At 39.0% G+C, this 13,101-nt stretch overlaps 1 protein-coding gene across 1 annotated transcript in view; it reads right to left on the reverse strand.

The window, feature by feature from the left end:
• LOC132825446 (3-phosphoinositide-dependent protein kinase 1-like) overlaps positions 1–13,101 on the reverse strand; it is an 80,043-nt gene that overhangs the window by 5,610 nt on the left and 61,332 nt on the right. Inside the window, exons 8-13 of the mRNA XM_060840723.1 lie at positions 12,627–12,695; positions 11,616–11,712; positions 7,545–7,718; positions 6,786–7,003; positions 3,960–4,017; positions 433–585 (exon numbers count right to left, since the gene is read on the reverse strand). Of these exons, the coding sequence (XP_060696706.1) occupies positions 433–585; positions 3,960–4,017; positions 6,786–7,003; positions 7,545–7,718; positions 11,616–11,712; positions 12,627–12,695 (769 nt within the window). The remainder of the gene's footprint in view (positions 1–432; positions 586–3,959; positions 4,018–6,785; positions 7,004–7,544; positions 7,719–11,615; positions 11,713–12,626; positions 12,696–13,101) is intronic.

Raw genomic sequence — 13,101 nt, forward strand, 5'->3', positions numbered from 1 at the left:
TCTGGCAGGAGAGTCTTGATAATGTTTCCAAGTCCTGATTATATGTGCATGCATGATTTTGTTTCTCTTGCTATGACTTGGAGGTCAGAGACTAGGGAATCGAGTGAAGCCTCAGCACTGCCTCCATCATTTTATCTGCAAAACAAGTGTGGAAAAGCACCACCCCCGCCCCGTTACATCATTACCTGCATACCCCACTGACTCTACACACCTCAAATCTCGCTCACCGTCAATCCTGCTTTTGACGTTATGCATCCTCAAAATTTTCAGTATCTAAATTGGCCCTCATTGTTTTTTGAGTGAATAACACTGCATTTGACTGATATTGAGCAGAGATATCCTAGGGAAAAGCTAGCAGCTGATCTACAATAAAAATTTCTTTGATTAGGTTAGTCTGATGCATAAAACAAACTGTGCTATGAATAGACTTACAGTATGAACAAAAAAGGTTTTGAAGTTCTTGGCTTCTGGACGTAGTTCCTGTGACCAGGGAATCTCCCCTTTCAGAACTTTGTTGACAGGATCCACGTAATAGAGGTGGGGGCCCTCGGTGAGAAGTAATTGTCGGCGTCGTGCAAATAGACCCTGTACAGTCAAAATCATTACCAATTACAGCAACAATCAATACAGAGCTAGTCTGGAACTGAAGATCAACATAGCTGCATGAGGATCATTGTTGCAAACAAAAGACACAAAACTCAAACATTCATGGTCAGTGTCACATTTACTGTCAGAGATTTTACAGCTTTCAGCTCATTGTGTCCATGCCTGTCATCATTCATTTATCTATTCTAATCTAGTTTTCAGTATTTGGCCTTAGCCTTCTATTCCATGGCCTTTCAAATGTTAATCTAAATACTTCTTAAAATGTCTTGATGACTCTGGCCCCTATGACCCTTTTAAAGTAGCGAGTTCCAGATAAACCACCCTCTGGGTAAAATGAAGTTCCTAAATCCCTCTTTTTCCATGACCTATGCAGCATCGTCTTACTTGGTAAAGACAGTGACAAAGGACTCATTAGTACTTCAGCCATGCACCATCCCTTTTTAAATCCCCAAACTGCTTGACCTCTTTTTAAACAATCTTTTCCAATTATATGCTATACTAGATTTTTGGGTTTGTTTATTGTTGAAGACAGACTAGCATGCTTTACAAGTTTTTTGGTTTCACAGTTTAGCACAAATGTGAGAATGGCAAATTTCAAAAGGAGCAGTAATTTAGTTCTGCTGGAGGGAAAAGCATTGAAAAGCTGGCAAGTTGATGTCAGCCAGTTGAGGCACCTCAACAGAGAATGCCTCAGGGATCTAATGTTTGCCACACTTTTAGTTATTTCAAAAAGAGACTATGCTTGGACATGTTGCTTTTTTATTCCCTGCAGAAGGCAAGGTTGTGCACATAAATATACTTAGCTTCTCGTAACTAAGTGAGTCATGTTGACAGTCTGACTGGTCATTTTAAAACTAATTGTGAGTCTACATTCTAAACACACTCAGGATTGTTCAAAGTATTGTCCAACCATGGAAACACATCTAACATTAAACATTATCTTCAGGGTTTTGCAAGCACAGGTGATTGAACAAACAGCTGAAGGGACATGCTACTTGGTATGAGTCACCAATTAGCGTCACAGATGCACAGCATGGAAACAGACTCTTTGGTCAAACTGATCCATGCTGACCAGATATCCTAAATTAATCTAGTCCCATTTGCCAGCACTTGGCCCATATCCCTCTAAATCCTTCCTATTCATATACCAATCCAGATGCCTTTTAAATGTTTTAATTGTACCAGCCTCTACCACTTCCACTGGAAGCTCATTCCATTCATGTACCAGCCTCTGAATGAAAAAGTTGCCCGTTAGGTCCCTTTTAAATCTTTCCTCTCTCACTCTAAACCTATGCCCTCTAGTTTGTATAATTTATATACCTGCACATGACAATGAAATTCATTCATATTACTTAGTGATGCCAGATAAAATATCCTTTTGTCTTGTTAGCAGCATCTGTTCAGTGCAAAATGTCACTTGTGTAGTAACTTTCATTATGTCTTTGGATTCTCTTTTATGTTAGCTTTCAGTCTCTTCATATATACTCTACTGGCTTCTTATTTCTTTTCTCACTTCCCTTCTGAGCCTTATGTATTGAGCCTGGCTCTCATTTGCATTATCAATCTGACATATATCTCAAATGCACTCATTTTTTAAATTCATTCACAGAATGTGGGCTTCACTGGCCAGACCAGCATTCATTGCCCATCCCCAGTTGCTCAGAAGGCAGCTGAGAGTCAACCACATTGCTGACTGTAGGGCAGACCAGGTAAGGATGGCAGTTTCCTTCCCTAAAGGACATTAATCAACTAGATGGATTTTGCCTGAAAAATTGACAATGGTTTCATGGTCATCATTAGATAGATTTTTATTGAATTCAAATCCCACTATCTGCCATAGCAGGATTCCAACCCAGATCAGGTCTCCAGATTACTAATCTAGCAATAATACCATTAGGCCATCAGCTCCATTATTCTGCTTCAATTTACCCATTCTTTGTAATTACGTAACTCTGAATTTGTTTGTCCTACTTTCTCCCTCATGAGAATATTCCTAATTGTACCAGAACATAGTTCTTTAAAAAAAAACCATTGCTCAATTACATTTTTTTAAAATGCAAATTTTTGTTTTCAATTTATTTGGGTCAAATCTGTTCTCATTCCATTTAAGTTTGCATTCCCACAATTAATTATTCTTGTTTGGGATCTCTCCTTATCCTTCTCCACAGCCAACTAAAATTTGTGATAAAATAATCACTGTCCCCCATTCACACCTGATCCACTTGGCCCCCCTTCATTACCAAGAATCAGATCTAGCAATTCCTCCTTTACTGTTGAAATGAAGCATACTGATGTTCAAAATTGTCCTAGAGACATTTGGTTCACTCTGCCCTTTGTACAATAGTTGGATGTTCAAACACCTGTATTTGCAGATTCAAATTCAAGCCTGATTTCAGATTTTGGCCAGCAGAATGAGCTCAATGATTGCCAAGCAAAAAATAATACCTTACACTTTTGACCAATTGACTTACAATGGAAGCGCGCTTTCGGAATACTTCTCAGATCAGTCCAAACAAATTTGCCTAGTTATCCACACTCTCATTAGCATAATAATGAATTAGAAACACTTTTACCCATTGAAACATAATGAATATTGACCATTTTGACATGATTGCAATGGCAAAAAAAAAGCAAAGGAAATCACAATAAGCAAGGTGCCTGAACAATGCAGTTACACAAACAACACTATGGTGTATGGGTAGTGGTTTGGTAGTTCAAGTCAATTCAGAGCCTGGGATCTAGGTTGTGTGCCAGTGTACACAATGTAACCCACCTAAAGAATGTTTTTCATTAGTCAAACAGATTCTGTCAATGAAACCACTAGTATTTCCTCTCTCTGCAGCAGTTTGCCTTCACTGATGCTTTATCAATTAGCCTGCAGAGTTTCATGGAGTCAACTCATCCATCTCAAAAGGCAAAATGAGATGAACAACAAATGCCAGTTATTCTGTGATGTTTAAATCCCATAAAAGAATACAGAATAAATAGTGCCTTCTTTATCATTGTTGAATGACTTTGTATCCAGCATTATTAAGTATCTAGTCCTGCCCCTTCTTTGAGCCAGGTCTCTAGCAACATCACATTTTCACTTCGCAATTCCATCTGCAGCTTCAACTATTGCCAGATTCCACATAATCATACACATGCACAGTAACCCTAATTGAGGCTGTATTACATACCCTCTTATTCTGATCCCACCTAATAATTTTATTCCGACCATAATGTGATAAAGAACAAATATCTGGAACCAGGGACAAGAGCACTCAGCCAGATCATAGTTTTGCCTTCCAAGCAGTCTAGCATTAAACAAAAGGTGGCAGAGTTTGTTAGATATCAATGAAAAATAAGCTTACCTTCCTCTTGTCAACTGGGCCCATCTTTAGGATCAAATTGTTTTCTACAAATTGGTGCCTGAAAGAGAAAGGCATTACTGGCAACATGCAGGTTTATGGAAGCAATACAGAACAGGTAAGTAGTTAACAATATTGTATCAGGGTATTCCAAACTTTGTTTCTTTCCACTCAACACCTCACCTAGCACACCAGCCAATGCCCAATACCCCTTGTAAGTACCAATACATCCTGGGGAAACCCTTTAAATACTGAAACTCCCTTTGGTTTGCAATCTCTTATGTGTCAAATATCCGGTTGAGCAAATCTATAACACTGCAAAGGAGTACTTTCTAATACAGGAGATTAACAATATTGGAGTAGGACAAGGGACTGCTGAGCACACAAATATGATAATTTTTTTCTATTAGAAACATAATTAATAGCCATAATGCCAAATGACAATTAATCTGACATTGAGAGATGCTGGTGGTAGCAATGTATACCATACAAACAAGGAGTTTGCAGAAAGACAGATAGGCTGAGTGAGCAAGCAAAAATCTGTCGGATGAAGTATATATAATATGAGGGAATGTGAAGTCATTACTTTGGAAGAAGAATGATAAAGCAAATTACTACTATGGAATTCTAAGGTACAGTGCATTTTGGATACTCCAGTGACAAAAATACAATAGGCAGTACAGTACATAATCAAGAATGATAATGGGAAGCTATCCTTTATTATGACAAGATGTAGAACATAGAATATTACAGCTATGCTTCAGTTATACAAGACATGATCAAGACATCTCAAATACTGCATGTAGTTGGTCTCTTTATTTTAGGAAAAATATAAATGTATTTGAGGTAGTTCAGAGGCGGCCAACTAAATTACAACCTTGAATTAATGGATTGTCCTGTGGGGGTCAGTTGGAAGGTTGGGCTTATTTAGAAGAGTGACCGTTGACTTTATTGAAGTATACAAGATCCTGAGGTACTCTCATGGTGGATTGAGAAAGGATGTTTCCTCTGAGGACATAGAAATAATGTTTCCTCTATGTGCAAGTCCAGAACCCTTTTAGGACAGAGATGAGATTTGTTTTTCTCTCAGAGGGCTGTGAGACTTTAAATACTCTGTTTCAGGATGAAGTGGAAGTGGAATCATTGAATATTCTTAAGACAGAGATGCAATCAATAGGCTCAGCGGTAGATGGGAGGATGGAATTTGAAACAGTGAGAGATCAGCCATGGCAGAGCAAGCTCAAAGAGCTGCATGGCTCCTATTTCAAATGATGGAAAGAGGCAAGTTTATTTTTATAGACATGGGCATCATCAAAAAATCCAGAATTTGTTGCTCATCCCTAATTACCTTTAGAAAGTAGTTCAAGTTGCTATCTTGAAATTTCTGAAATCCATTTAGAGGAGATACACAGTGCTGTTTGGAGAGGGTTCCATGTTTTTGGCCCAAAGTCAATACAGAAATAGCAATGTGGCTCCAAATTAGGATGGTATGTAGTTCAGACAGGATTTTTCAGTTGGCTTTCCCATGTGACTGCTGTCCTTTTTTTTGTAAAAGGGAGATACAGGTTGTAGGTATAGAAGTTGCATCAAAGGAAGCTTGGCAGGTTTCTACTGTGCAACTTCACATAGTGCACATTGCTGCCATTGTGAGCTAGCAATGATGAAATTATTGTTCAAGATGGAGAATGGGTGCCAAGGAGGTGCTTAGTCCTGAACAGTGCGAAGATTCTCAAGTTTGGAATTTACACTCATCCATGCAAACAGAGCGTACTCCATCACACTCCTGACTTGTGCCTTCCAGATGATGGATCAGGCTTTCATGCATCGGAAGTGGGTTACTCACCACAGAACTAGCATCCACTGTCCTGCTCCTGTGGCCATTGTATTTATATGGTTAGCCCAAATCATGTTTCAGGTCAATGATAAGCCCGACGATCAGGATAGTCTGTGGTATTCAACAATGGTAATATTGTGGAGCCGTATTCTCTAATTGGAGATGGATATTACCTGGCATAATATTACCGCCACATAATGGGACAAGGCTGAATGTTGTTCAGTCTTTCTACATACAGATAGAGATTTTCCATTTTCTCAGAAGTCAAAACAAGTATACCCACTGTGTTGGCATCAGTGAACATTCCCACTTATGACTTTAAGATGCAAGGAAGCTAATTGATGAAGCAGCTGAAGATGATACGTCCAGGACATTACTGAGCTCTTGTGGCACATTGGTAGTGCCCTGACCTCTAGGTCACAAAGCCTAGGTTCAAGTTCCACCAGATCCAGAGGTGTGCCACAACATCCTTGAATTTCTGCTGGCTTGTCTTCTAATCAATACTTACTGCATAAGTTCCTCATTACTCATGGAAATGTCCTGGACTGAAATGATTGCTACCAGCATCAAGTTCTAAAGCATAAATATTCAGCACTATGGTCAGGATGTTGCCTGAGATCATTGCCTTCACTTTATACACAGCTTTCAACAAATTCTTAATGTGATGTAGAGAGGAGTCGGCTGAAATCTGGCATCTGAGACAGTGGGGATACTGGGAGACCAATATGATAGATCATTTAATCAGTATACCTGGCTAAGACATTTGATAATACTTCACATTCTTGTCTTTTGCACTGACGTTTTGGGCTGTATCAGTGAAGATGTGATACTTGTGGAGCTTTCTTCTATGGGTGTTGACAAGGACATCAGGATACTCTACCTTCCTGAGACAAGGACTCAAAGCAGTGTACCAGCTGGAATTATAGAGTGATACAGATGACCAAGCATAAAGGGACATGGTGAACACATCGAATAAAAACATTGACGCAGATTACCAGGGATTTCTGTTGGCTTGTTTCTCAAGCAGCAACCGTTTATCCTCATCTGTAAACTGAAGATCCAGCTCAAATGAATTATCGTTGAGGTCATGAATGTACTGCTCGATGTTACTGCCTGACCTCTGGGGAGGGCTAGGCTCAGGCGTAGACAGCGAATGCGATGAGCTGGAGGAAGCCACCTGCATGCAACCAAACTGGCTGAGTAGATCATCATACTGCAGCCAGTCACCATGGGGTAGAGGAAAGAAAGAACAGAATCAGCTTAATAACTTGCATTTTAGTGTACTCTGATATCAAAGTGTTTAACAGAGGCAAAACACAAATGACATTTCAGAAGGTATGGAAGACAAAAAAAATTTTAAAAATCAAACTGAAGGGAAACAAATTAAAAGAGAAAAGAGAATTTTAGAAAGGCAATGGATATAACAATTGAAAACTCAGCTTCATTTATTGGTGAGAATACCACGTACCAAATAAGCAGAGGGGCTTTGCCCAAATTATGGCTGGAAGAGACGTCTCAGTCCAATTTGATGTTCATGCCCATTACACACAGACAAGAAAATCAATGTATTTCAGTCTTGTGTGATGTTGCCCACATTCCACATGCAAATTCCAGCAGTGATTGAAAACTCAGTTGATGTGAACAGTAAGATTCATTTAAATCATCTCAAAGACAAAGTGACTGCTAAAGTACAAAATGATACACAACATAAAGAAAATGTCAAAGCAGTTTGGTGCAGGGGTCTGAGTACTTACATTGCCATAGCAATCTTCATCATCCTCAGACATTGCCGGGAGATACGCGGTGAGTTTTGGGGGGATCTGAAGGTGCAGATTTTCCCAAGCAACAGGTTCGAAGAATGAATGGGCTTTGAGGAGTCCATAACCTCCCATCTCTTCACAGCCTAAGCGTTTGGTGTGTTCGAACACCTAAGATGTTGGAATAGGCAAAGTATTCTTGGTGTTAAAGTCAAATACTCAAATTATTCCAAGCACCAGTGTCCATTCTGCTACACTCTTCACCCACTAATTTAGTTGGTGTGTAATTAAGTCCTTTCACTTTTTCCAATAGGGTGAATTCACTAACCATGTCCTACAGACAGCTTGAGCACTCTGGTGGGCAAGGACAGCAACATGCAAGGCAAGAAACCATAAAAACTCCCTTGTTCTTTGAATAAGTCTAAAGAACATTTTACAACCAGCTGGAAAGGTAATCTGAAAAACAGCCTACCACAGTATACACTGAAGTGTTCATACCCCTGGACTAAGACTTGAACTCAAGACTGTCCATCTCAGGGAACTGTACTAATGAGAAAAACCATGAAGCAAAAGTTAAACTCAATCTACAGCACATCAAACTTTCAAACCAACAACTGTAGCGAGTTTTTGGCAAGCAGAACCTGACCTCATACAGTTGTTGGCACTTAGCTAACATCATACTATATTAGAGTCCAGTCAAAAATAAACAGATCAGACATAAATAATTAGGTTTATGGTCATCTATATGCATAACAAAGGTTAAATAATGCTGACAACGTTTTGCAATATAATCAACAGTAGGAACAAGGGAACTGCGTGCACAGATTTAAAATTATAACACTGGGCCTCAAATGGTCAAAAAGCAGAGGGTTATTTCAGAACCAAAGAAAAAGTGCAGCACAGAAAGAAGCCATTCAACCCACTGTGCTCCCAGCAGATGAAGCAACTAGCCACCCATTTCCATCACGTGGTCTGTAGCTTTGCAGGTTACAGTGCTTGAAAGGCAGTTCCAGGTTTCGTTTTAAATAAATTGAGGGCTACCCAATTCCCAACACCCACCACCTGGTGAAAAAGTTGTTCCTCATGTCTCATCTAATCCTTTTACCATCATCTGAAATCTGTGCACTATGATAACTGACCTTGCCATTAGGGGGAAAAACAGGAATTCCCTGTCCAGCTGTCCCAGCCCCTTATTACTTTGTACATTTCAATTAAGTCACCATCAGCCTGCTTTGTTCGAAGGAAAGAAATCCTAGCCTATCCAGCTGACCATTAACTTTTATCTCAGCAACAGGAAATAATGTTAGATTCAAATAGTCACATTGCTAATCACTCTGCCACAAAACATTTGGCTAACCTCTCACACTCGTTTTGAAAAATGGGACAATGTTCTCAGACCTCCAATCCTACGGTACCTTACTTGTACTAAGTGAGGATTAGAAAAAGATCCTCAGATCTCTGCTACTTCCTCCCGGGCTTCTTTTAGCAGTCTGGGAGACAATTTATCCTATCCTGGTGATTTGTCCACCTTCAAAAAGTTCAGTTTCCCCCCAATACTTCCATTCTCATTACACTTATTCTATCTAGTATTTAATTCTTCCTGTAACTAGAAGATCTGCATCATCCTTCTTCATGGAAACAAGGCAAATCATTCATTTAGAACCCTGGCCACAACTTTTATATCCACACACAAGTTGCTACATTCACCTCCAATAGACCCATACCTTTTCCTCTCATCATCTTGCTCTAAAGTACAAAAACATCTTTGGATTGTCCTTAATTTATTCAGCCAATTTTTGGGATCTCTCTTTCCTCTTCTTTTTAAAACGTGTTTTTACTTTATATTTTCCGTACTCCTCGAAGGTTCCTAAACTGTTACTTTTTGAGACCGTGGGGGCGTCACGGTGGCTCAGTGGTTAGCACTGCTGCCTCACAGTGCCAGGGACCTACGTTCGATTCCAGCCTTGGGTGACTGTCTGTGGGGAGTTTGCACATTCTCCCCGTGTCTGCGTGGGTTTTCTCCAGGTGCTTTGGTTTCCTCCCACAGTCCAAAGATGTGCAGGTCAGGTGAATTGGCCATGCTACATTGCCCATAGTGTGAGGTGCATTAGTCAGAGGGAAATGGGTCTGGGTGGATTACTCTTCAAAGGGTCGGTGTGCACTTGTTGGGCCAAATGGCCTTTTCCCACACTGTTGGGAATCTAATCTAATCATAAACTCAATTTTTCTGCTTTATCATACCCAAAATACTTCTGCATAACTAGGGTCTCTAGATTTTCCAGTACCCTTTTTCTTTGAGGGGACATGTGTACACTATGTAGTATGTTGCTTTTGAACATCTCCCACTGATTTACCAAAAACTCTCTTTCAAACAGTTGTACCCAGTCTATTTTTGCCAAATCATCTTTCAGCTTTGTCAAGTTTGCCTTCGTACTTTTATACAAGTTACCTGTTCTTTTCCACAAGGGTGCTAAAAATAACTGGATTATGATCATTTTCTCCAAAATGATCACCTGCTGCTTTTCATTCACCTGCTTAACTTCATTCCCAAGATAATATAGAATTGGATACTTTCTTGTTGGGCTTGATACATGTTGACTGAAGTTCACTTGAATTTAGTTCAAGAAATTTGTATTACGTTTGCCTTTCACACTGTATTTCAACTATTCTTTTCTTATTGTTACTACATTCAAACATATTCTACATATTTGCTCCTCTAAACTCACTATTTGAGGTCTATAGTATAGAGCTGGCAATACAGCTTGCCCCTTTTGTTTCTGAGCTCAACACATATGCCTCATTTGATACTTAATTTAGTATATCATCCCTCATAATTGCAAATGATTCTTTAGCCAATGATGCTACTTCCTACTTTTTAAAAATTTGCTTTGCTATCTTGCCTGATAATTCTCTAATCATGGATGATGAACTGCGATCTTTGCACTTCAAACTCAAATTTTATTATAACAAAGGCATATGGAGGCAGAAGTCAATCTGTGCTCTGAGCTCATTGGCTTTATGAGCTATGTTTACATATATATATTTTTAACACTGCCAAATTCCTGCGCTGAACAATTTTTAAACACCATTGACTAAATTTCAACCTCCTATTCAACACTCTGAATTTATCCACAAATTTCCATTGTCCTGCCAATGTAGCTTAAACCTTCCGCACAGAACGAGCAAATTTCTCTGAAAGGATATTTATTCCACCCCTGTTCAGACGTAGACCACCCAGCCTGTATAGATGCCCAACTTCTTTCCAAATCTGATGCCCATTCTCCTACGCCAGCTTTCCAGTCATGTTTTTACTTACTCAGTTTTCATATTTCTATGTTTGTTACTGGGAGTAATCCTGAGACTACCGCTTTATAGATCCTGCCATGGAATCTCTGATATAGCTTCCTGATATCTTCCTTGAGGACCTCATTTCCATTCCTACTCATCTTGTTCGATTTCTTAGAATCCTGACAGTCACCCATTCCCTCTGACTGCATTCTTCTGATCTACACTGTAACTAGTTCCCTAAACATGCTACCCACTTAGTCCTCTGCCTTATTGATGTACGACAGCAACTCCTGCCGCCACTCAAGTTCCAAAACCCAGAGTGCTCAAGCTTGTACAGCAAACATGTTCATCTTTCCCATGACTGTTTTTTTTTTACAAAAAGGCAAAAAGCACCTTGGTTTCAGAAAGGACTCCTTTAAAAAATAATTTCAAAGGGTTATTTGGAATTATCAGTCTATCCACGAATCATATTATTACATCGGTTATATTCATTGCATAAATTTTGATTATATAGATTCTCAACTATTCAACTGCTGGGAGAGAGCATGATAGCTGTTCAAAACTCTGAACAGGGAGACTAATCCAATTATGTTCATCAGGTTAAGGGAGTTGTGACACCATTATGAAAGCTGACCTTATCATCCTATATTTCAACTGTATTTTTAATACTATTGAATTGTGATTTGTTATTCAAATGAGACGTTAGGAGTATAAATTGTTGGACTTGGTCAGAATTTGGTTGCTGCACTGGCTGAGGAAAAGGGACATTAAACTACTTACCAAAAGTTGCTGCACCAAATCTTTTGCTTTTGGAAAAAATTTTTCTGGGAATTCATATTCTAGCTTAATGATTTTCTGGAATATGAGATATTCATTGCTATAGAGAGAAGAAATAATCACAGATTAATAATCGAATCAAGCAGAAATCTAGACACCTAAAATATTCACAAGGCTAAGCAAATTTATCAAATTATAAAGTTCAAGGTACTTAATGCCACTGAATAAAAACATTTAGTAAGCACTATATTCAAAAAAATTATAAATATTGCTACCAGGAAACCCACCTATCTATTAAAACATATAAGTTTGGTCAACAAAAACAACGCCCTGGAAAAACTGGGTCTGGCAGCATCTGCTGAGAGAAAAACAGTCAACAGTGACTCTTGTCAAACATTGATTGTTTTTCTCTCAGCAGATGCTGCCAGGAATGATGTTTCTTCAGCACTCTTTGTTTCAGATTTCTAGCATCTACAGTTGTGCTTATTTTATAAATTCGATCCTTTATTTTAAATTTAAGCCCGTTCCAATCAATCAAATGAAAACTTAGTGACAAGGCAGCTCACAGGTAACCAAATATGTTTCATCATAGAACCATGGAAATATTTTTTAATGTGCATCAAGCTGCAACTGTAACTAAGGATGGGGAAAAAAAAACAAAAAGAGGGCCAGTTACTGATGCAGTTCCATTCAACACACTAACTGTGCCACATCACTGTTCATCGGGAATGGCACATCATACACTGAGATAAGGAAGGAGGAAGAACTTCATGCCCAAAGCAAAAAGATTAAGTTTTCCAAAAAAATACATTGCAGCACCTAAAAGTCTCACACTTAGCAGTTTTATTCAGAGTACCCTCAGTCAAGTTAATAGGAATTAATTTTTAAAAAAAATCAAACTTGAATGTTGAAACGTTTGAACGCAATAGATCAAATTGCCAGTATAGAAATAACATTGTAGAGCCGAGTTCCCGATTACATTATGTTACTCATCTCATAGGTTTGAGCACTTACCCAGCCCTAAATGGTGGCAATCCAGCTACCAGCTGGTATATAATACAGCCAAGGGCCCAGAGGTCAGAACTGTAGGGGTTAGAAAAATAAATGTCAATCCAGTAGCTGGTCTATTTACCCATCGTTTTACATTTTTACTTCAACAAGTAACAAGTGTAACAGTTGAAGAATGCTATTATGTGAATAAATTGAATGATTTGGACTCAAGTCCCAGTCAGAGTAGTGGGGTCATGTTTGTAATTCAATTTAAATAATTATTTTTAAAAACTTTGTTCACAGGACGTGGATTTCACTGGCTACAGCAGCATTTATTGCTCATCCCCAACTGTCCAGAGGGCACTGGAGAGTCAGAGATGTACAGCACGGAAACAGAACCTTTGGTCCAACTCGTCATGCCGACCAGACATCCCAACCCAATCCAGTCCCACCTGCCAATACCTGGCTCATATCCCTCCAAACCCTTCCTATTCATATA

Source organism: Hemiscyllium ocellatum, chromosome 20, assembly GCF_020745735.1.
Source record: "Hemiscyllium ocellatum isolate sHemOce1 chromosome 20, sHemOce1.pat.X.cur, whole genome shotgun sequence".
NCBI lineage: Eukaryota > Metazoa > Chordata > Chondrichthyes > Orectolobiformes > Hemiscylliidae > Hemiscyllium > Hemiscyllium ocellatum.